The sequence below is a fragment of the Coregonus clupeaformis genome, chromosome 21 (genome assembly GCF_020615455.1).
Source record: "Coregonus clupeaformis isolate EN_2021a chromosome 21, ASM2061545v1, whole genome shotgun sequence".
NCBI lineage: Eukaryota > Metazoa > Chordata > Actinopteri > Salmoniformes > Salmonidae > Coregonus > Coregonus clupeaformis.
In genome coordinates, this window is record NC_059212.1 from 51,867,636 (window position 1) to 51,892,677 (window position 25,042).

At 46.6% G+C, this 25,042-nt stretch overlaps 1 protein-coding gene across 3 annotated transcripts; it reads left to right on the top strand.

The window, feature by feature from the left end:
• Positions 1-24,889, top strand: gpt (glutamic--pyruvic transaminase). 3 transcript variants are annotated; one of them, XM_041842748.2, is made up of 12 exons: positions 2-174; positions 684-875; positions 17,953-18,042; positions 18,278-18,386; positions 18,639-18,772; positions 18,992-19,235; positions 20,232-20,311; positions 20,417-20,553; positions 20,710-20,884; positions 21,608-21,763; positions 23,476-23,588; positions 23,865-24,889. In XM_041842748.2, the coding sequence occupies exons 2-12, from the start codon at positions 738-740 to the stop codon at positions 23,953-23,955; spliced, it is 1,467 nt and encodes a 488-aa protein (XP_041698682.1). In that variant the 5' UTR covers positions 2-174; positions 684-737; the 3' UTR covers positions 23,956-24,889. The 3 variants fall into 3 exon arrangements, with proteins under 3 accessions (XP_041698681.1, XP_041698682.1, XP_041698683.1); XM_041842749.2 differs by having other exon boundaries at positions 689-875; XM_041842747.2 differs by having other exon boundaries at positions 1-875.
• Positions 24,890-25,042: the final 153 nt, after the last annotated feature.

The window sequence follows — 25,042 nt, forward strand, 5'->3', positions numbered from 1 at the left end:
GTCTTCTCCCAATAGTCTAGCGCACGCCGCCGGGTGTGTGTTGACCAACGAAAAAGAGGGAGTTCCATGGAAAGGGAGCAAGTTTGAAGCTGCGCCGGGTCTCCTCGCATAGGCTTATCGCTTGTGTCTGTCGTCTCGGTAACCGGAGATCCGATCCTGACTGACAACGTATCGGTGTGTAGGCAAATGAGGATGAAGTTTGGATTCAACTCACAAAAGGGGTGTATGCGGGAGTAATGTTACAATGTGTACGCTGTGCAGAAGACATACATTTCAGGTTGAAAAGAGTGGACCAATCTGTGAATAACGGGTTGGAGAAACAGATAGATCTACTATCACTTCCCCTTAACTATGTTTTAAAAACTCACATCATTCTGTCTTAATTATAAGGTTGAAAGCCCTGGGCGTTTTTTTTTTTTTGTCAGTTGCACAACAAACAGTTGTCTGTCTATGTGCATTTATTGAGCGTAGGGGGGTCGCAGCACTTCACAGCTAAAGAGATAGAATATTGTAACATGTCTGCTTCGCGCATAGGACAAATGTTACCATCCAGAAGCGTGAGCGTTTTGAACGGAGGAAATGGACGGTTTTTCGGCTGCGGGGCGCAATACCCCGTGGGGCACCTCGCCTCTGGGGTCCGCTCAATGCTGATTCCCTCTCCGCTGTCCCCTTTTTTCCCCCAGAGTAGAGCACTTTCAGGAGTCAGTGAACGTCGGCGTGGACTTGCCCAAGAGAAAATGACAGAGAATGGAGTGTTCTCCCGGGACAAGGTGTTGACCATCGACACAATGAACCCCACTGTGAAGAAGGTCGAGTATGCGGTGCGCGGACCCATTGTACAGCGCGCCGTGCAGATCGAGAAAGAGCTGAGAGAGGTATGCTTAAAATAAACTGTATTAATTAAATCATATTGTGATTTTGATTAGCTTACAAGTTGTTATGTTTACATTTATTTCTTTATTTTTTTTATTGTGTAAATCATTTGTTTCTCTCGGTTTTAAATATATTGCAGTTTGCAAAGTGGGAAAGCAATCTCTCACTGACACTGTGCCATGCACTGACTGTCTCTCAGCTAGACTCATTGCATCAGTCTGACTTTTAACCTAGCTGGACTGTGGCCTCATTGGCTCCGCTTTTCTGAATTTGCAACTGCAGCAGAGTGACACGCAGCAGCTTGTAGGCTTGCGTAATATATGGTGACCAGACAATTTTGGTGGCCTGGCCCCGGCTAAAGATGTCCCCGTAAATGTCCCCGATTAGCCCTCTGAAAGAAAAAAAGCAACTCTGAAGTTAAATTGAGGCGGATTATTTAAATAATCAAACGCTGTATCCAATCAGATTTGCATGTACAAATTATGTATATCACTGTTCCAAGCTCGTTTGCTGTCATGGCTTTGCCACAGACCTATTATGAGAACATTTGATCCATAGCCGAAATTGCCACAAAATATACAGTGCCTTCAGAAAGTATTCACACCCCTTGACTTTTTCCATATTTGGGATTAAAATGGATTTAATTGTACTTTTTTTGTCAATGATCTACACAAAATACTGTGGAAGAACAAGTCTAACATGTGTAAAAAATAAATAAATATACAGTCAGCCACCAATTGTGCAAGTTCTCCCACTTAAAAAGATGAGAGAGGCCTGTAATTTTCATCATAGGTACACGTCAACTATGACAGACAAAATGAGAAAAAAAATCCAGAAAATCACATTGTAGGACTTAATTAGAAGTTGCAAATAAATTCATTAAAAATTCTACTTTTTCTCTCTGCCCCATGGCAAAAATATATTTACCCCTACCTACATGTACATATTACCTCAATTACCTCGACTAACCTGTACCCCCGCACATTGACTCGAAAGCCCCTGTATATAGCCTCGTTATTGTTATTTTATTGTGTTACTTTTTGTACTTTAGTCTATTTAGTAAATCTTTTCTTAACTAGTATTTTCTTAAAACTGCATTGTTGGTTAAGGGCTTGTAAGTAGCTTAGTGGTTAAGAGCGTAGTGCCAGTAACCGAAAGGTCGCTGGTTCTAATCCCTCAGCCGACTAGGTGAAAAATCTGTCTGTGTCCTTGAGCAAGGCACTTAACCCTAATTGCTCCTGTAAGTCGCTCTGGATAAGAGCGTCTGCTAAATGACTAAAATGTAAATGTAAGTAAGTGTTTCACAGTATTCGGTGCATGTGACAATAAAATGTGATTAGAATTTCTTTGTTGTATTTTACCTCCCTTTTCTATCATATCCAATTACGATCTTGTTTCATCGCTGTAACTCCCCAACGGGCTCAGGAGAGGCGAAGGTCGAGTCATGCGTCCTCCGAAACATGAACCGCCAAACTGCACTCCTTAACACCCGCCCGCACCAATGTGTTGTAGAAAACACTGTTCAACTGACGACCGACGTCAGCCTGCATGCACCCAGCCCGCTACAAGGACTCTATAGAGCGCGATGAGCCAAGTAAAGTCCCCCCGGCCAAACCGTCCCCTAACCCAGACAACGGTCACAGCCGGTTGTGAAACACACTGGGATCAAACCCAGGTCTGTAGTGACGCCTCAAGCACTGCGATGCAGTGCCTTAGACCACTGCGCCACTCGGTAGGCCCCTTGATTTGAATTTCTGTTGAGTACTTTTTCTTTCACTGAGACCGGAAGCTCAATAATTACGCACATTTCACTTGGACAAATCCCATTTTGATCTTGTGAATCCCATTTGTGTGTAGCCTTGTACTAATTGTGCACTAACTGGTTTACAATGACTTGAGCAACTCTTGTCATGTGCTTGCACTTCCCTTTCCCTCTAGTCTACTAAATGTTCACAAAAATCTAGACTTTTTGGGTGCGTTTGCTCACACACTCAGTGTGTCACCCACCAGCCAAAGTCTACTACTTTGAACGTTAGATGAACATTTTGCAGGTTAGTTGAGCCTTCTGTTGGTCATCTGTTGATTTTGAAGGCAAGCAGATTGACCCTCATCGGAAATTAAATGACTGTCTTAAAAAGGCACGGAGCTGATTGCCTATGACACTAGTTATTTGTTCAACAATGAAGAAGACCTTATTTGACATTTTAGTTATTTTGCAGACACTTTTATCCAGAGCGACTTACAGTAGTGAGTGCATACTTTTTCATTTGTACTGTTCCCCCGTGGGAATCAAACCCACAACCCTGGCGTTGCAAGTGCCATGCTCTACCAACTGAGCCACACGGGACCATTTTCTATGCAGTTGAAGATTACTCTCTCCCCAATCTCTCTCTTTCTCTCACTCACTCTCTTGCATTCACTCTCTCACTCATTATCTCCCTCACCCTCTGTCTCTGGGTCTCTCTCTCCCTCACCCTCTGTCTCTGTGTCTCTCTCTCCTTCGCCCTCTGTCTCTGTGTCTCTCTCTCCTTCACCCTCTGCCTCTGTGTGTCTCTCTCCTTCACCCTCTGTCTCTGTGTCTCTCTCTCCTTCGCCCTCTGTCTCTGTGTCTCTCTCTCCTTCGCCCTCTGTCTCTGTGTCTCTCTCTCCTTCACCCTCTGTCTCTGTGTCTCTCTCTCCTTTGCCCTCTGTTTCTGTGTCTCTCTCTCCTTCGCCCTCTGTCTCTGTGTCTCTCTCTCCTTCGTCCTCTGTCTCTGTGTCTCTCTCTCCCTCGCCCTCTATTTCTGTGTTTCTCTCTCTTTCGCCCTCTGTCTCTGTCTCTCTCTCTCCCTCACCCTCTCCCTCTGTGTCTCTCTCTCCCATGCCCTCTCCCTCTGTCTCTCTCTCATTCGCTCTCTGTCTCTGTTTCTGTCTCTTTGTCTCTCTCTCCCTCGCCCTCTGCGACTCTTTCTCCCTCGCCCTCTGTGTCTCTCTCGCCCTTGTCACTGTTTGTTCTCTGTTATACAGTATCAAAGTTGTTCTCTGAGCTGAGAAAGATCGAGGTCAAAGTCCACAAGTCAAACAGCAAACTGAGAGATTCAGTTCAGTCTGTGGTCTGTTTTTACATCAGCTCTATTTAAACGTCTGACCTCACAATGATATACAGTATGTCATCTATCATCAGAGGTCAGAGGTCAAATCCTCACTTTACCCCAGACCAATACCACTGTCTCCTTTAACTCTCTTAAAAGCAATAACTCATCACTTCTATAGCCCCCCTCCAGTCCCGTGACATTTGTTATGTGAAATGGGTGAATGATCTAGACCAGAGATGGGAAACATTGATGGGGGTCGTGGCCACAAAAATCTGAACTCATCATTAGGGGCTTTAATTGCCCGTGGGTCTGTGTACCCACATCCATACCCACACATGCAGTCCGAGCCGGCCCTAGCCTTTTGGGGGGCCCTAAGTAAAATGTTGATGCCCCGCCCCCCAATAGAGAGAGAGAGAGAGAGAGAGAGAGAGAGAGAGAGAGAGAGAGAGAGAGAGAGAGAGAGAGAGAGAGAGAGAGAGAGAGAGAGAGAGAGAGAGAGAGAGAGAGAGAGAGAGAGAGAGAGAGAGAGAGAGAGAGAGAGAGAGAGAGAGAGAGAGAGAGAGAGAGAGAGAGAGAGAGAGAGAGAGAGAGAGAGAGAGAGAGAGAGAGAGAGAGAGAGAGAGAGAGAGAGAGAGAGAGAGAGAGAGAGAGAATAAATGCACTCTCTAGCTGGGTAGGGGGGTGGAGGGACTGTCATAGTAAGTCTATGGTGACCTTCACCAGACGGCCCTATGGCTTTACCCAAATGCAAAACGTTGGATTCATGGATCTTCTCTCTACTATTTGTTCTGACTCATCCTCAAACACCCTAGCCAACCAGGAGCCTACCTGGGTTATTCAGCAGTCTACCTCAGGGGTTTCATAAGAAGTTATTACATCCTTATGTCATATTGAGCACCTAGAAATAGAAGCAATGCGTGTTTTGTTATGTATGGAAACATCCACATATCCAACTTCTAACACACAAACCATGTGCTGTATCAGGTGGACTCTATCTGTAGGCTCTTCCATGTCTAGCTGGGCCAAACCAGTCTTGTCTTTTGTAACTAAGAAAACCTGCTTTTTAAACTGAGCTCTGGTGGGTGTTAGGTTTCTTTGTGAAAACAGGACACAAAGCTTACATTCACTTGCTTGCCTTTGTCTAAAATAGGTAAGGAAAGAACATGCACTTTCAACAAAATACATTCTCTCTTTCTCTGCCCCCTCTCTATCCTCTTTTCACCCTCTACTATTTTCTCTTACTAACACACAAGCCTATTTTGAGGGCTCAGAGGAACTGCAGTATTTCAGGTGCATATAAAGTTCAGAAAAATGTTCTGATACCTGAGACGACTTAAATAGTCATCATTAGTTAATTCCCCTCTTAGCCAAGCAGAAAGAGAAAAACATTTAAAAAGTAGAGTGTGAGCAAAACAAAATCACATCAACAAATCCAGCCCAGTTGTCATGTCAGTCAGAGCTTTTGTTCCTTGCTAATCGGTTTGCTGATGAACGGTGAACAGAAGGCCCACTAGCCTGTTCACAGATCTGTTTTTGCTGTCTTACCAACTCCTAGTCATAACAGATCTAGGACCAGGCTAGAGGCCCACAGAGATGCCTTCTACAGCCTCAGGGGTCTCCATGGAGACTGCGGGAAGATTGCGCAAAAGCACGGCACGCTGTCACTTTCTTTAATGAATGAAAGGCGTCATGTTACATCTCCTGCCTCTGCTACTTCGCTACTTTTGAAGAGTAAACTAGAATCCATAACGATGCAACTTTCTTTGGCCAGACTTCACATTTGTTTTGCCAGACCAATTAGAATGCAACTTATCAGAGACAGAAAAAGAGAGGCAAATAAATGTACACGTGCAGAAAGAGCAAAGAAAACTAGAGAACTGAGTAGAGAGGTAGAGAGAGAGGGCAACATCAACCATAGGATAGTCTCAATCATCTTACAAAGAACATGCAATAGACAGCACTCTTGACGAGCGATAGGACTTAATCAGTGTACTGTATAAGGGCAGAGAAAATGGTACAGACAGCTACCCACTGTTTCTATTGGCCTATAAAAAACTAACTTTTTAGTTTGGATCCCACGACACAGTTGGCATCAGTTGCTGGCATTGCTAGTCTCTGTCCAGTGATGCTGCTGACCAAGGACGGGTCTGAGGAGCTATTTGACGTTGCAGCTAGCCTAGCTGCTAGCTAGCAGCATATCAAGCTAGCTTGGTTTTCTTGAAGGCTTGAACGCAGCCCGCGACGCGGTTAGCCATTGTGTCAGAGACCGCGGATTGTCCCGGGTTTGTGGATGTCTAGATCCCTGCTGTTTGTTGTTTTCAATCTTCCCTGTGACCTGCCCTGTCTGGAACTGTGAGGAGTAACAGCGTAGCCTACATTGCTAGCTACCATGACAAAGACCAAAGCCGGTGGGAGTACCGTTGTCGAGGACAGTGGTGTCTCTCTATCACACGTGAAAGATCTTTTAAACGAACAAAAATAGTTCTACAAGCAGTTGTTACAACAACAAGAAAATAGCTTCAAGTGCTTTGTCCAAATACTGGTGGATTCGACTAATAAAAGAATGGACGACCTGACCAGAGAGGTCCAGGACCTAAAGAACAGTTTGTAGTTCTTCCAGGGTCAGCTCGATGAGTTGAAACAGGAGAACGGCAAGATTACAGCAATCTGTAAGCCATTGAGAGAGGACATCAGTTCTGTCTGTGAATCCATGATAACAATGACGGATAAATCAGACTATCTTGAGGGACAATCAAGTCGTAACAACATGGTTGTGGACGGAATTGCAGAATCTCCACATGAGACCTGGACGGAGTCTGAGGACAAAGTGAGGGAAATTATCTCTGAGAAATTGAAGCTGAACCACAGGAAGATTGAGGTGGAGCGTGCCCACAGGACTGGAAAACCCACCACCGGCCCAGGTGACAGGCCCAGGCCGATAGTGGTCAAGTTCCTGAGGTTCAAGGACAAGGTAGCTGTTCTGGAAAGAGCCAAGAACTTGAGAGGAACGTATATCTTTCTCAACAACGACTATCCTGAAGCTGTGCGTGTCACGGTTCAGACAGACGACAAGAGGACCACAATTGCGTCACACCAGAAAGTTTATTAAAACTTAAGGGAGAAGGGAAGTAGGGAGTGAGTGAAGGCTCCAGGGGTTATCCCGTCCAATGTGCTGGGTCTGTGCCCCCAGTGGCAGCGGTGCGTCCGATGACGCCGGTGGTTGGTGGTCCAGAAGTCCTGGGGGGGGAGGAAACACAGACACAACGGGGCGGATGAAACAAGGCAGAAGTACAGTTCAAGGGAAATCCAAATACGTTGTAGCAAGGCAGAAGGCTGGTCAGAGTTACCGGGGTCGAAGAGTAGTCAGGAGTCGTAATGGCAGAAAGCAGGTCTGGTCTTCCTGGGGCAGAAGAGTATCCAAGAATCAGGCAGGTCCGGGGTCACAAAACAAGGGTGAGCCAGAAGCGCGAGCACACAGGTTCCGGGTGTGAGCTTTGCAGACGATCTGACAAAGGAGAGCTGAGAGACGGGACTTTAAATACTGGGAGAGGTTAGTGGGTAATGCAGCGCAGCTGGCAGAGTAATTAGAGCCGAGCAGAGCAGGGGCAGGTGGAGCTCGTTAGGCTGAGTAGAGAGAGAGAGATGAGCAGAGTGGAAGATAGTGGAAACACATTAAGGTGGTAACCCGGTGGAGTGAGAGGGCTCATGACAGAACCCCCCCAAGGGACGGCCCCAGAAGTCCCAAGAGCAACACCACGCCGGGCGGGAGGAGGGGAGCCGGAGGAGGGCTAGAACTCCTCCGAACGGTCCGAGCGAACGCCCTCATCCTCGGAGGAAGCCGGAGGGCCGTGGTCGGGAGATGGGACAGGTCCCGAGACAGGATCAGGCACAGGACAGGAAGCCGAGCGGGCAGGACGGTTAGGGATCCCTCTGGGGCGGCCCCTACGGATTGCAGGTTGATCAGGATGCCGTTGGTGGAAGGCGGTGATGAGAGTCCTATCCACAATCCGACTAGCTGGCACCCAGGTCCTTTCCTCAGGTCCATAGCCCTCCCAGTCAATGAGGTACTGGAGACCCCTACCCCTCCGTCTGGACCGAAGCAGGCGGCGGACGGTGTAAACCAGACCACCATCGACGAGCCGTGGAGGAGGAGGACAAGGCGCAGCAGGGACCAGCGGACTCTCATGAATGGGCTTAATCTTAGACACATGGAAAGTGGGGTGCACCCTCATGGAATTAGGCAGTTGGAGCCGGACAGCAGTTGGGCTAATCACTCTTATGATAGGGAATGGGCCAATGAACCGAGGTGCCAACTTCTGCGACTCCACCCTGAGTGGCAGGTTCCTTGACGACAACCACACCCTTTGACCAACATGGTAGGTGGGAGCAGGGATTCTCCGACGGTTGGCCCCGGTAGTGTAGCTGGCAACGGATCTGAGAAGTGTGGCTCGGGCCTGTGACCAGGTGCGGCGACATCGACGGGCAAACGCAAGTGCAGATGGGCAAGTAACCTCCCTTCCTGACTGGCAAATAGAGGAGGCTGGTATCCATAAACACATTGGAAAGGGGACATACCGATGGCAGAGCAGGTCAGAGAATTGTGTGCGTACTCCACCCATGTCAATTGCTGCGACCAGGAGTGGGGGTTGCGTGAAGTCATGCATCGCAGTGCCTTCTCGAGCTCCTGATTTGCCCGCTCTGACTGCCCATTGGATTGGGGATGGAATCCGGAAGTCAGACTGACTGTGGCTCCCAGCAGGTGACAGAACTCCTTCCAAAAAGCGGAGGAGAATTGTGGACCACGGTCAGAAACTACATCCTTTGGCAGTCCGTGGATCCGGAAGACGTGTTCCAGGACCACCTGGGCGGTCTCCTTGGCGGTTGGGAGCTTGGGGAGGGGAATGAAGTGTGCCATCTTGCTGAGTCGGTCAACTATGGTGAGAATGACGGTCTTGCCCCTTGAAGGGGGGCAGCCCCCGTGACAAAGTCAAGGGCGATGTGAGACCAGGGACGTCTGGGCACAGGCAGGGGCTGCAGCAATCCGGCTGGGGGGCTGGCAGGACGACTTGTGTTGGTTGCAGATGGGGCAGGCTTGGACGAATTCCCGTACATCCTTTCTCAGAGCGGGCCACCAGAACCTCTGGGCGAGCAGGTTGTAAGTGCGGGTGGAGCCAGGGTGACAAGCTAGGCGGGAGTCATGTCCCCACTGAACGACCTGGGACCTTAGGTTTTCGGGGACAAAAAGGCGGTCAGCTGGGCAAGTGCTGGGACCGGGCTGGTTACGGAGAGCTTCCAGCACCTGTTCCTCAACAGCCCAGGTCAGAGCTGCTACGATGCAGGGACTTGGCAGAATCGACACAGGATCCTTGGAGGGGTTGTCATCCTTCTGGAATTGACGGGAGAGGGCGTCTGGCTTGGTGTTGCGTGATCCAGGCCGGTATGACAGAGTGAAATTAAACCTGGTGAAGAACAGGGCCCAGCGGGACTGCCTGGAGTTCAACCGCGTTGGCCGTGCGGATGTACTCCAAGTTCTTATGATCGGTCCAAACGAGAAATGGAATGGTGGACCCCTCCAGCCAGTGACGCCACTCCTCCAAGGCAAGCTTCACAGCCAGCAGCTCTCGGTTCCCTATGTCGTAATTGCACTCAGAGGGGGACAACCGACGTGAGAAAAAGGCACAGGGATGGAGCTTCCTATCCTCCGCAGCCCACTGAGAAATCACAGCACCAACTCCCACATCCGAGGCGTCCACCTCCACAATGAATTGCCGGTCCACGTCAGGCATCTGGAGGATGGGAGCGGAGGTGAACCTTACCTTGAGGGTACTGAAGGCCTTGTCGGCTGCTGGGGTCCAGGTGAAGGGTTGCTTGGTGCTGGTTAGAGCAGTGAGAGGGGCAGCAACGGTACTGTAGTTCCGGATAAACTTTCTATAGAAGTTAGCAAACCCCAGAAACTGTTGCAGCTTCTTTCTGTTCTCCGGAACTGGCCATGACGTGACTGCTGATACTTTGGCAGGATCCATTTGGATACTTCCCTCTGCCACTATGTACCCCAGGAAGGCCACTGTCTTGACGTGAAACTCACACTTCTCTGCCTTGGCGTAGAGGGGAATTCTCCAGAAGACGATGAAGGACTTGCTGGACATGGCGGGTGTGTTCAGACAGGTTTCTGGAGTAGATTAAGATGTCATCCAGGTAAACGAAGACAAACTTGTTTAACATGTCCCGCAGTACATCATTCACTAGAGCCTGGAACACAGCAGGAGCATTGGTGAGGCCAAAAGGCATAACCAGATACTCGTAGTGGCCTGTTGGTGTATTGAATGCGGTCTTCCATTCATCTCCCTCCCGGATCCGCACTAGGTGGTAAGCGTTTCTGAGATCCAACTTGGTAAAAACAGTGGCTCCCTGGAGCAACTCAAAAGCAGAGGTGAGCAGAGGGAGAGGGTAACGGTTTTTCACTGTGATGTCGTTGAGTCCCCTGTAGTCGATGCAGGGGGCGAAGAGATCCGTCCCTCTTCCCCACAAAGAAGAAGCCAGCACCAGCCGGAGATGAAGATGAACGGATCAATCCTGTGGACAGAGAGTCATTGATGTAGTCCTCCATGGACCTTCTTTCAGGAGCAGACAACGATAAAGACGGCCCCTTGGAGGGGCTGTTCCAGGGAGGAGGTCGATGGCACAGTCGTACGGTCGGTGAGGGGCAGAGATGTGGCTCTTGCTTTGTTAAACACTTCTCTGAGACCATGGTAGCATTCTGGGACATGGGAGAGGTCAGGGGCGGAGTTAGTAGGTACTGGCCGAGGGGGTAGTGCGGCAGCAAGCAGGCAGGTTCGGTGGCAGTCCTCTCCCCACTCCCTGATCACCCCGGTCACCCAGTCGAGCTGAGGGTTGTGCCGGCGGAGCCATGGGTAACCCAGGATGAGGGGTTGGCCTGGAGAGGGGAGCAGGTGAAACTGGATAGTTTCTTGATGGTTTCCGGACAGACCCATCAAGACCGGGGCCGTGACATGAGTAACCGATCCGAGTAAGTGTCCGTCCAGTGCCCGGGCAGGAATAGGAGGTGTCAAACGGAGGTTCTCCAGTCCCAGTTGGCGTGCCAGCTTGATGTCCATTATGTTGGCTTCGGGCGCCCAGAATCCACCAGAGCAGCCAGGGTGTGAGTAGAGTCAGAGAGGCGGAGGTGAACTTGCAGCAAGGGTTTGCGGTCGGAGGACTGGATGGTCATTGAGCTCAACCGGACTCCCCTATGCCCGGTGAGCTTCGGCTTTTAAAGGGCAGGTTACCACATCGATGTCCATCACCTCCACAATAGAGGCAGAGGTTTGAGGTGAAGCGGCGCTGGCGCTCTGCAGGAGTGAGAGAGGCTCGCCCAATCTCCATAGGCTCAGACTGATCAAGCTGACTTGGGTGAGTGGCAGTAGCTGACAGGAGCCCAGTCGGATCTCTCCGAATGCCGGTAGTTGGTGGACCTTGGCGCCCCCTCTCACGACGACGGGTCTGTATCCTTCTGTCGATCCGGACAGTCAGTGCGATGGCTTCATCAAGAGTGGAAGGCAGTTCATGGGAGACCAACTCGTCCTTGATATAGTCAGCCAAGCTATGGAAGAACGCGTCCACCAACGATGGTGTGTTCCAAGAACTTCGTCTTGCCAGGGTTCGGAAGTCGATGGAATGGTCTGCGACTGTACGTCTGCCTTGTCGAATACTGAACAGTTCACGAGACGCCTCTGCGGTTGGTGAATCCAGGTCAAACACCTTCAGCATCTCCTCAGCAAACAGGTCGAAGGTTGCACATGCGGGGGTTTGACGTTCGAACTCTGCTGTTCCCCAGAGTCGAGCTCGGCCCGTCAGGTGAGTGATGGCATACCCGACCCTAGCCCCCTCCGTGGCGAAGGTCCTTGGCTGCAAGGAGAACTGAAGTCGGCAGCTAGTCAGGAATGGCCGGACCTGGGTAGAATCGCCGTTGAACCGCTCGGGGTTTCCAATCTTGGGTTCCGGGGCAGCGGCTGAAATGACCGGGGCAGGTGACTCGGAGGCAGGGCTGGTGGGCAGACTGGCTGGGGTAAGGTTGGTGAGGAGTTGAATGATCCTGGCGAGTTGTTGTTGCTGCTGCTGGGACTGCTGCTGGTGCTGCTGGAACTGCTGATGCTGTTGGTGGCCGACCTGAAGCAGAGAGGTGATGTCGCCGCTCATGCGGCCTAGCTCTCTCTCAGTGTGTTCCAGGCGTAGCATGGCGGTGGGTTGCTCAGGTTCTTCGGTTTCCATGTCGGGGGGAAGTGTGCGCTGAGTCCATGATGGTCAGATCGTACTGTCACGGTTCAGACAGACGACAAGAGGACCACAATTGCGTCACACCAGAAAGTTTATTAAAACTTAAGGGAGAAGGGAAGTAGGGAGTGAGTGAAGGCTCCAGGGGTTATCCCGTCCAATGTGCTGGGTCTGTGCCCCCAGTGGCAGCGGTGCGTCCGATGACGCCGGTGGTTGGTGGTCCAGAAGTCCTGGGGGGGGAGGAAACACAGACACAACGGGGCGGATGAAACAAGGCAGAAGTACAGTTCAAGGGAAATCCAAATACGTTGTAGCAAGGCAGAAGGCTGGTCAGAGTTACCGGGGTCGAAGAGTAGTCAGGAGTCGTAATGGCAGAAAGCAGGTCTGGTCTTCCTGGGGCAGAAGAGTATCCAAGAATCAGGCAGGTCCGGGGTCACAAAACAAGGGTGAGCCAGAAGCGCGAGCACACAGGTTCCGGGTGTGAGCTTTGCAGACGATCTGACAAAGGAGAGCTGAGAGACGGGACTTTAAATACTGGGAGAGGTTAGTGGGTAATGCAGCGCAGCTGGCAGAGTAATTAGAGCCGAGCAGAGCAGGGGCAGGTGGAGCTCGTTAGGCTGAGTAGAGAGAGAGAGATGAGCAGAGTGGAAGATAGTGGAAACACATTAAGGTGGTAACCCGGTGGAGTGAGAGGGCTCATGACAGTGCGTCAGAAGAGGAAAGAACTTATCCCAGTCATGAAAGCTGCCAGAGCGCGTGGGGACATTCCTTACATCCGCTATGACAGGCTCATTGTCCACCCTCCCTCCCAGAAACCTGGAAGGGATGAGAGAGCCAAGCCTATGGGTTCGTAGCTTCAACCCTGCAGCACACACACACACACACACACACACACACCAATTGATTAATGGACTGCTGAATGTATTTTTTTTTTATCTTGCTTTGTTTGCTCATTCCAGTATTATGTCTATCTCTGATAAGCTACCCAGGAAAGGGCTGAAAATAGCCCATATTAATATATGTAGCCTTAGAAATAAGGTTCATGAAATCAATAACTTGCTAACATCAGATAACATTCATATAATAGCCATTTCTGAGACTGACTTATGACATTTATTTGATGATACAGCAGTAGCAATACAAGACTATAACATCTATAGAAGAGACAGAAATGCTTATGGGGGAGATGTTGCTGTATATATTCAGAGCCATATCCATGTAATGCTTAGAGAAGATCTTATGTCAAGTGTTATTGAAGTGTTGTGGTTGCAGGTTCACTTGCCACATCTATAGCCTTTTGTTTTGGGATGTTGCTATAGGCCACCAAGTGCGAACAGTCAGTATTTAAATAATATGTGTGAAATGCTTGATAGTGTATGTGATGTAAACAGAGAGGTCTACTTTCTTCGGAACCTGAATATTGACAGATTTTCATCAAGCTGTCCGCTCAAGAGGAAGCTTCTTACTGTAACCAGTGCCTGTAATCTGGTTCAGGTTATTAATCAACCTACCAGGGTGTTTACAAACACTACAGGAACAAGATCATCCACATGTATCGATCACATTTTGACTAATACTGTAGAACTTTGTTCTAAAGCTGTATCCGTACTCATTGGATGCAGTGATCACAATATAGTGCCTATATCCAGGAAAGCCAAAGTTCCAACAGCTGGGCCTAAAATAGTGTATAAGAGATCATACAAAAGATTTTGCTGTGACTCATATGTGGATGATGTAAACAATATTTGTTGGTCTGATGTGATTAATAAGGAGCATCCAGATGCTGCACTTGATTAATTTATGAAATTGTTTCTTCCAATTATTGATAAACATGCACCTGTTAGGAAACTGACTGTTAGAACTGTTAAGGCTCCATGGATTGATGAGGAATCGAAAAACTGTATGGATGAAAGAGATGGGGCAAAAGGAGTGGCTAATAAGTCTGGCTACACATCTGACTGGCTGACTTACTGCAAATTGAGAAATTATGTGACTACTCAACAAAAAGAAGAAGAAACTGTATTATGAAGCCAAGATCAATGATATAAAACTTTGGAGTACTTTAAATGAAATTATGGGTAGAAAGACACATTCAACTCCATCTTTCATCGAATCAGATGGCTTATTCATCACAAAACCATTTGATGTTGCCAATTATTTGAATGATTACTTCATTGGCAAAGTGGGCAAACTTAGGCAGGAAATGCCAACAATGAACAGTGAAGGGAGTAGTACACAGCGTTGTATGAGATCTTTCTTGGCAATTTCTCGCATGGAATAGCCTTAATTTCTCAGAACAAGAATAGACTGACGAGTTTCAGAAGAAAGTTATTTGTTTCTGGCCATTTTGAGCCTGTAATCGAACCCACAATTGCTGATGCTCCAGATACTCAACTAGTCTCAAGAAGGCCAGTTTTATTGCTTCTTTAATCAGCACAAGTTTTCAGCTGTGCTAACATAATTGCAAAATGGTTTTCTAATGATCAATTAGCCTTTTTAAATGATAAACTTGGATTAGCAAACACAACGTGCCATTGGAACACAGGACTGATGGTTGCTGATAATGGACCTCTGTATGCTTATTTAGATATTCCATAAAAAATCAGCCATTTCCAGCTACAATAGCCATTTACAACATTAACAATGTCTACACTGTATTTCTGATCAATTTGATGTTATTTTAATGGACAAAAAAATTGCTTTTCTTTCGAAAACAAGGACATTTCTAAGTGACCCCAAACTTTTGAATGGTAGTGTATGTGTTATGGCTTTTCAACCTCTGCCATATCATGGATTCTATTAGCTATCTATCTAATAGAACTCAAAGAGTTTTCTTTAATGGAAGCTTCTCTAATGTCAAACATGTAAAGTGTGGTGTACCACAGGGCAGCTCGCTAGGCCCTCTACTCTTTTCTATTTTTACCAATGACCTGCCACTGGCATTAAACAAATCATGTGTGTCCATGTATGCTGATGATTCAACCATATACGCATCAGCAACCACAGCTACTGAAGTCACCGAAACCCTTAACAAAGAGTTGCAGTCTGTTTTGGAATGGGTGACCACTAATAAACTGGTCCTGAACATCTCTAAAACTAAGAGCATTGTATTTGGTACAAATCATTCCCTAAGTTCTAGACCTCAGCTAAATCTGGTAATGAATGGTGTGGCTGTTGAACAAGTTGAGGAGACTAAATTACTTGGCGTTACCTTAGATTGTAAACTATCATGGTCAAAACATATAGATTAAATGGTTGTAAAGATGGGGAGAGGTCTGTCCGTAATAAAGAGATGCTCTGCTTTTTTGACACCACACTCCAAAAAGCAAGTTCTTCAGGCTCTAGTTTTGTCTAATCTTGATTATTGTCCAGTTGTGTGGCCCAGTGCTGCAAGGAAAGACCTAGTTAAGCTGCAGCTGGCCCAAAACAGAGCGGCACTTCTTGCTCTTCATTGTAATCAGAGGGCTGATATAAATACTATGCATGCCAGTCTCTCTTGGCTAAGCGTTGAGGACAGACTGACTGTATCACTTCTTATTTTTATAAGAAACATTAATGTGTTGAAAATCCCAAATTGTTTGCATAATCAACTTACACACAGCTCTGACACACACATTTACTCCACCAGACATGCCACCAGGGGTTCTTTTCACAGTCCCCAAATCCAGAACAAATTCAAGAACGCGTACAGTATTATATAGAGCCATTATTGTATGGAACTCATATTGCTCAAATAAACAGCAAACCTGGTTTTAAAAAACAGATAAAGCAACACCTCACGGCACAACGCCTCTCCCCTATTTGACCTAGATAGTTTGTGTGTATGTATTGATATGTAGGCTACGTGTGCCTTTAAAAAAATGTATGTAGTTCTGTCCTTGAGCTGTTCTTGTCTATTAATGCTCTGTATTATGTCATGTTTCATGTTTTGTGTGGACCCCAGGAAGAGAAGCTGCTGCTTTTGCAACAGCTAATGGGGATCCTAATAAAATACCAAATACCAAATACTGTCACCACACTCCCTGACAACCTCCCTAAATTCAGTTTTTACCATTCTCCATGTCTGTTTTGAGTCTGTTTTTTTTTACTCTGCAGTTGACACCTGCTTTACTACTTAACTTCTGTTTGTTTCTACAGCTGGAGTCTAGCTGATGTAACACTTGACAAGCCTTCCAGGCAGCCTGGGAATGTGTATGTCTCCTTTTGTTTTCCAGATAGCATTTTCTCTGCTTTAATATACACTGAGTGTACAAACCATTATGAACACCTGCTCTTTCCATTATATAGACTGACCAGGTAAATCCAGGTGAAAGCTATGATCCCTTATTGATGTCACTAATTAAATCCACTTCAATCATTGTAGATGAAGGGGAGGAGACAGGTTAAAGAATAATTTTAAGCCTTGAGACAATTGAGACATGGATTGTGTATGTGTGTCATTCAGAGGGTGAATGGGCAAGACAAAAGATTTAAGTGCCTTTGAACGGGATATGGTAGTAGGTGCCAGGTGCTCCGGTTTGAGTGTTTCAAAAACTGCAACGCTGCTGGGTTTTTCACACTCAACAGTTTCCCGTGTGAATCAAAAATGGTCCACCACCCAAAGGACATCCAGCCAACTTGACACAACTGTGGGAAGCAATGGACTCAACATGGGCCAGCATCCCTGTGGAACGATTTCGTCACTGTGTAGAGTCCATGCCCCAACGAATTGAGGCTGTTCTGAGGACAAAAGGGGGTGCATCTCAATATTAGGAAGATGTTCCTAATGTTTTGTACACTTAGTGTGGCGTTAGGCTAAAATGTCACATGTTGTTTTGACTCCCTCCACTCTGCAGACATTATGTGTATGTATTTGTAGGTAGGTGTGTCTTATCTTAACTTTTCAGTTGCCAACCCTGCCCCATTTACACATTACACCTTCACAGACTCGGCTAACATTGGATTGTGTTACTCCTGTGTTTTATGTTTTTTAACAGCACTAATGTCCTACATTTTAGGACCAAAGGCAATAGGAGTGGAGAGCACGTATTGAACTAATGTATGTTTGCATTGTGCCAAATCATTTCTCCTGGAAAAGACTATACCTGATTTTGTGTTTGTGCTTTGGAGTTGAATAAGTAAAAACAAATGGTAAAGAAAATTATAAAGAGCTGTTTGGCTGTTACTAAAGGTTGTCTATTTAAGTGCATTTGTTATCGACAAACATTGTTTGAGAGAGAGAAGTTGGGAGAGGGGGGTGAGAAAGAGAGAGCGAGACAGAGAGTGTGAGAGGGAGGGAGAAAGAGAGTGAGACAGAAAGAGAAATATAGTTGACGCCAACGCCAAACCTTTTCCAGAGCTCTTGTTTGCTCTCATGATAGCATGATTACAGTAGAGGGGCACCTTTAGCTTTACCTGAGGTAGTGGAGACATCTGAGATTAGAGAGTAGAGCCGTGGCTGGAGTCTAGGAGGACGTGACCTCATATTCCAGGAGGACGTGACCTCATATTCCAGAAGGAACTGACCTCATACTCATGTCTTATTTATAGAGTGACACACTCAGATAAGTAGTTATAAATGGTTAATTATGAGTTTATAAAGAATATGGTAAAGTATTGGTCTGCCTTTCTGCCCTGCACACCGCTGGGACCCAGGAAATCATTCTATTCATCCATTACTTTCTTCCTTGCCCTAATCTTTTCATCCTCTCTCAGCCTCTCTCATTGTTTTGTGTCTTGTTTCTCTGTCCTGAAGGGAGTGAAGAAGCCTTTCACTGAGGTTATCAAGGCCAACATCGGTGACGCCCATGCCATGGGCCAGCAGCCAATCACCTTCTTCCGCCAGGTCTGCTTTTATTCCCTAAGTTCCAAACCATTTATCTAAAACCTCAGTTCTCTTTTTGATTACAGGATGTCTTTCATTCTCCTTTATCATTTGAAACCCTTCTGTCTATGGCAAAACCCCATTGTGACCTTTTCATGCAGATTCATGTGGTGTTTCATGCAGATTTGTGTACATAATTCTGCATCAACTCCTGTCTGTTCCTCACTTAACTCTCTGTCCTCTCTTCCTCCTCAAGGTCTTGGCACTCTGCTCCTACCCGGAACTATTGAATGAAAACATGTTTCCAGAGGATGCCAAAAACAGAGCACGCCGCATTCTGCAGGCTTGTGGAGGGAGTAGTGTGGGTATGTTGTTAATTTACTTGATGGATTGTGTATTGGAAGGATGTAAGTTAAGATAGAAGGATTTTTGGGCCAATAGGCCGTGGTAACCTTTTGGTGACCGCATAACCAATGAATTGACCTCCAACTCCGGTCCTGGAGTGCTGTAGTGTATTGAGTTCTCTCTCTCTCTCTCTCTCTCTCTCTCTCTCTCTCTCTCTCTCTCTCTCTCTCTCTCTCTCTCGCTCTCTCGCTCTCTCCCTCTCTCTCTCTCAGGTGCATACAGTGCCAGCCAGGGAATAGACTGCGTGCGGCAGGACGTGGCTCGCTACATCGAGCGTCGGGACATGGGCGTACCCTGTGACCCAGACAATGTCTACCTCACCACCGGCGCAAGCGACGGCATTGTAGTAAGAACTTTGTATTTTTCAAGTATTGTATTTTTCAAGTAACACTGCAGATAAAGAGGAGGGCGGATGGAGAGCGTTGAGGATTATAGACTTGAGATGCACCCATCAGTCAGTCTATCACCCAGCAACGTTATCACCTATTATTCTTGATTGATTGATTGAATGACCTATCATTTGCTCATCCACTCACTCCCTTCTCCTCTCCCCTGTCTCTCCCAGACCATGCTGAAGCTGTTGGTGTGTGGTGAGGGTGCGTCGAGGACAGGGGTGATGATCTCCATCCCTCAGTACCCTCTGTACTCGGCTGCCCTGGCTGAGCTGGGTGCTGTGCAGGTCAACTACTACCTGAACGAGGAGAAGTGCTGGAGCATGGACCTCAGTGAGCTAGAGCGCTCCCTAGCGGAGGCCAGGAAGCACTGCAACCCCAAAGCCCTCTGCATCATCAACCCTGGTAACCCCACTGGTAAGTAAACAAGCTAACGGGGGCTGAACTTCCCGATTTAGCCTTGGTTTCAATTCTCCTCATTAGGAAATGCGACTGAGAACGAGATTTGGGTCTTGGAGGCGTGCTTTGATGTGGGTTTCTCTCTTGTGTGTGTTCGACCGTTGGAAGTGTTTGTATTTTCACTCTGCCAAAACAGTACACAGTTACAGTCACTCACCCTTCTAGATAACTTGAAACTGTCTAACCAGTTATTTATTTTCCCACGGGGGGCCAGTATGAAAAATGTATGCACTCACTAACTGTAAGTCGCTCTGGATAAGAGTGTCTGCTAAATGACTAAAATGTAAATGTAAAATGTCTGGAAGTAGCCTAGACTAGCTAACAAGCTAGCGAACTTCTTTCGCCAATTAACTTCAGCCGGTGTTGTGCGACCATGGCAAAGTTGGTTTGACTTTGGACAGCCTATCTTTGGGGCTAGTTAGGGACCGTCAATATATTACACAATGTAAATGGGACAATATTTCCATGTTGCACATCTTTTAGTTGTCTCATTAAATTAATTCAGTATTTGTTTATGCATTTCTACAATTTATAGTTGGTTTGAGGTTTTAAGTCATTGAAATTGAGAGCTATTGGCATTTAAAAATATTGGCCCATGTACATTGTGTAATTTACTGATTGTCCCTAACTAGCCCCATAGGGATATGGAATGTCAAACCAAATTGACCATGGGCATTATGATCGGGTCTCGTGCAACTGCGCTCCGAATTGATGATTACTTGGGTGCTGCCAGCTGTGGGCATGTGGGCATGATTTAAAAATCCAACCCAAGGAAAACTGTTACGGTACCCTTCATTCTGTGACATCCCATTTATTCCTAATTATCTCGCAAATATCCGTTTTCCTCCCAGTCATGGCACTAGATGGCGCAAGAGGACATAGATCCCACTTTGACAGAAACGAAAATGTCAAGTTCTGCTCATATGAGCCTTTCCCTCTCCTCTTCTGTGATAGGTCAGGTCCAGAGCAGACAGTGTATTGAGGACGTGATCCGATTCGCTGCCAAAGAGCGACTCTTCCTGATGGCTGATGAGGTTAACCAATCAGACCTTTTTGTCATCCTCCACATAAACATAATTTCACCTCTACATTATTCTCTTACCCCCTGACATCCCTCTCTCTCTGTCCCTCTCCTCCAGGTGTACCAGGATAATGTGTATGCGGAGGGTTGCCAATTCCATTCCTTTAAGAAGGTGCTATTTGAGTTGGGACCAGAGTACTCTGACACTGTAGAACTGGCATCATTCCACTCCACCTCCAAGTGCTACATGGGAGAGTAAGATCATTCTCATTAATTTAACATACCCTGAAATATCAACCATTATATGACCTTACTTATTCAACCAATATATAAATAGCTAGACCTGTAGATATGGTGCAGTTCTGTCTTGCCCCTGTACCTGGTTTCTCTCTCTCTTCCTCTCTCTGCTAGGTGTGGTTTCCGTGGGGGTTATATGGAGGTGATTAACATGGACCCAGAGGTGCAGGCCCAGCTCTCGAAGCTGGTGTCGGTCAGACTGTGTCCCCCCGTCCCTGGTCAGGCTCTGATGGACCTCGTTGTCAACCCTCCCCAGCCTGGAGAACCTTCCCACACCACCTTCATGAAGGTAATAATATTGTCAGTAAGCAGACATTTTCTATCCAAAATGACTTACCGGACTGTCAACATTGACAGTGACACACATTCAATATACACTGAGTATACAAAACATTAAGGACACCTGCTCTTTCCATAACATAGTCTGACCAGGTGAATCCAGGTGAAAGTTATGATCTCTTATTGATGTCACTTGTTAAATCCACTTCAATCAGTGTAGATGAAGGGGAGGAGACAGGTTAAAGAAGGATTTTTAAGCCTTGAGACAATTGAGACATGGATTGTGTATGTGTGCCATTCACAGGGTGAATGGGCAAGACAAAATATTTCAGTGCCTTTGAACGGTATTGTAGTAGGTGTCAGGTGTACCGGTTTGTGTCAAGAACTGCAAAGATGCTGGGTTTTTCACGCTTTTCCCGTGTGTCAAGAATGGTCCACCACCCAAAGGGCATCCAGCCAACTTGACACAACTGTGGGAAGCATTGGAGTCAACATGGGCCAGCCTCCCTGTGTAATGCTTTCAACACCTTGTAGAGTCCATGCCCCGATGAATTGAGGCTGTTCTGAGGGCAAAAGGGGAGGTGCAACTCAATATTAGGAAGGTGTTCCTAATGTGTGGTGTACTCTGTGTATGTGGCCCATATGGAAATCACACACACACTCACACACAACATACACACACACAACATACACACACACACACACACACTCCCACCCTCTTCTCCATGTCCAGGAGCGCACAGCCACCCTCAGTCTCCTGGCAGAGAAGGCTAAGCTGACAGAGCAGATTCTGAACACAGTACCTGGGATCACCTGTAACCCTGTTCAGGGAGCCATGTACTCATTCCCTAACATCAGCCTGCCAGAGAAATCCATCAATGAAGCTAAGGTCAGTCAATACCACAAGAATTTACCATGGTCCTTTTTGTGGGATGAGCCCTGTATACACATCAATAAACAACAATTACACTATACATACAGTGTATTCGGAAAGTATTCAACACCCCTTCACTTTTTCCACATTTTGTTACGTTACAGTCTTATTCTAAAATAGATGTAAAAAAAAAAATCCCTTTTCAATCTACACACAATACCCCATAATGACAAAGCGAAAACAGGTTTTTAGAATTTATTTACATAAGTATTCAGACCCTTTGCTATGAGACTCGAAATTGAGCTCAGGTGCATCCTGTTTCCATTGATCATCCTTGAGATGTTTCTACAACTTGATTGGAGTCCACCTGTGGTAAATTCAATTGATTGGACATTATTTGGAAAGGCACACACCTGTCTATGTCAGAGCAAAAACCAAGCCATGAGGTCGAAGGAATTGTCCGTAGAGCTACGAGACAGGATTGTGTCGAGGCACATATCTGGGGAAGTGTACCAAAAAATGTCTGCTGCATTGAAGGTCCCCAAGAACACAGTGGCCTCCGTCATTCTTAAATGGAAGAAGTTTAGTACAACCAAGACCCTTCCTAGAGCTGGCCGCCCAGCCAAACTGAGCAATCGGGGAGAAGGGCCTTGGTCAGGGAGGTGACCAAGAACCCGATGGTCACTCTGACAATGCTCCAGAGTTCCTCTGTGGAAATGGGAGAACCTTCCAGAAGGACAACCATCTCTGTAGCACTCCACCAATCAGGCCTTTATGGTAGATTGGCCAGACGGAAGCCACTCCTCAGTAAAAGGCACATGAAAGCCTGTTTGGAGTTTGCCAAAAGGCACCTAAAGACTCTCAGACCATGAGGAACAAGATTTTCTGCTCTGATGAAACCAAGATTGAACTCTATGTCCTGAATGCCAAGTGTCACATCTGGAGGAAACGTGGCACCATCCCTATGGTGGTGGCAGCATCATGCTGTGGGAATGTTTTTCAGCAGCAGGGACTGGGAGACTAGTCAGGATCGTGTGAAAGATGGACAGAGCAAAGTACAGAGAGATCCTTGATGAAAACCTGCTCCAGAGTGCTCAGGACCTCAGACTGGGGCGAAGGTTCACCTCCCAACAGGACAACGACCCTAAGCAAACAGCCAAGACAACGCAGGAGTGGCTTCGGGAAAGGTCTCTGAATGTCCTTGAGTGGCCCAGCCAGAGCCCGGACTTGAACCTGATCGAACATCTCTGGAGAGACCTGAAAATAGCTGTGCAGCGACGCTCCCCATCCAACCAGACAGAGCTTGAGAGGATCTGCAGAGAAGAATGAGAGAAACTCCCCAAATACAGGTTTGCCAAGCTTGTAGCGTCATACCAAAGAAGACTCAAGGCTGTAATCGCTTCAACAAAGTACTGAGTAAAGGGTCTGAATACTTATGTAAATGTGATATTTCAGTTTCTAAAAAATTCAAAAAACCAGTTTTTGCTTTGTCATTATGGGATATTGTCTGTAGATTGTTGAGGGGAAAAAACTATTTAATCCATTTTAGAATAAGGCTGTAACATAACAAAATGTGGAAAAAGTCAAGGGGTCTGAATACTTTCCGAATGCACTGTACAACATTTAAGTTGATATATTTGATTGTGAGATGTGTTTCCTGTGTACAGTACTGTAATACCTCTCTCCCTCTCTCTCTCCCTCCCCCACCTCCCCCACCTCCCCCACAGGCACTTGGCCAGGCTCCAGACATGTTCTACTGTATGAAGCTGTTGGAGGAGACTGGCATCTGTCTGGTCCCAGGGAGTGGCTTCGGACAGAAGGACGGCACCTACCACTTCAGGTCTGGACAACCCAGTTTACTCAAACATGTTATCGCAACCTTTCACATCCTTAGATGGGCATAATTTCCCTTTTTGCTATACCTAACAAGGTGGAAATGTATGCAACAGAAGAAGAGTATATGGCCTTTCATTTCCAATGCACTGCATTTCATTCAAAGTTCAAGATATGTAACAGTTTACCAAGGTGTGGAGTATATGATTTATTTTACAGCTTTTTGACGATGTTCTCTCCCTTTACTTCTTCACTCTCTCCCTTCCTCCTTCCCTCGTTCCAGGATGACCATTCTGCCGCCCACAGACAAGCTAAAGATCTTACTGGCTAAAGTAAAGGAGTTCCATCAGAAATTCACTCAGCAGTACTCTTAACCATCCTCCTTAACTTCCTAACTTTCACCCAATCAGAAGAGAATAGCACACTGACCACTATGCGCACCGTCTACCAGCCAACCTATCAGAATTCATCTGTCACTAAGTGCCTACTGTGCTAGTGGCTCTGTCGCCGGTCGCCTTGATCATGCACTTTAGCCCCTTAGCCTACAAGATTCCAAGAAATGGTGGACTCCGACTGTACATGTAAAACTGTAGTGATTATGAACACCCGGGATATTGGGAGATGTCGTTTTTCGAAATCAGGATAAGAGCTGTAGTTTTTTATTTTGGGACATATCAAATTCAGTTTTATCTGACATACTTGATCATTTTTTATTCATTGTCATCTCAGTTGTGTGTTTGTGTGTGCGCGTGCGTGTGTGTGTCATGATCACACAAGTTAAGGCCACCATGATGGTACAGTAATGTTGTACTGTATGAAGAAACTGAAAGCACTAGTACATTATTTCCAAACTCTGTAGAAATGATTTTGTCAGTATTGTAGACAAAGGCACAGGAAAGTATTATATAATAGAAAAACTTTCACAATGATTTTTATATGAAGATGATTTTATTGTATTGAAAATCTCTATCATATGGTCTTTTATATTCATAGTTTCAGTTTGGCAATTTTTTGTGTGGACATTTTCACCATCGTACATTCTTTATAGCAAACTAATGGGAAAACCTGAACATAGAAAAGACAGCAGGAGAAGAATTTAGAATAGCAGGAGTATGAAATTCAAGGTTATTAAAGTGAGCAACGCTGTCAGGGATTTTCAGAATTATGAAGACAACAGCCGTGCATTTCAATTATCATGGGGGTGAGTGAGGAGCTTACTGGACACACACACACACACACACACACTCCCCTGGGAGAGGCTGTCTGTCCACTTGTCTGTCCCCTGCGGAGTCTGTCAGATCTAGAGGATAAAACACTACCTGCACACAATCACATTACACAGTACACAACAACCACCGTACAATAAACCAGCCAGCACCACATTACAACTATACATCCAACCATACATCCAACCCCTCCTTCCAGCCGTACAGACAGCCCCCCTGAGCCCCTATACCTACA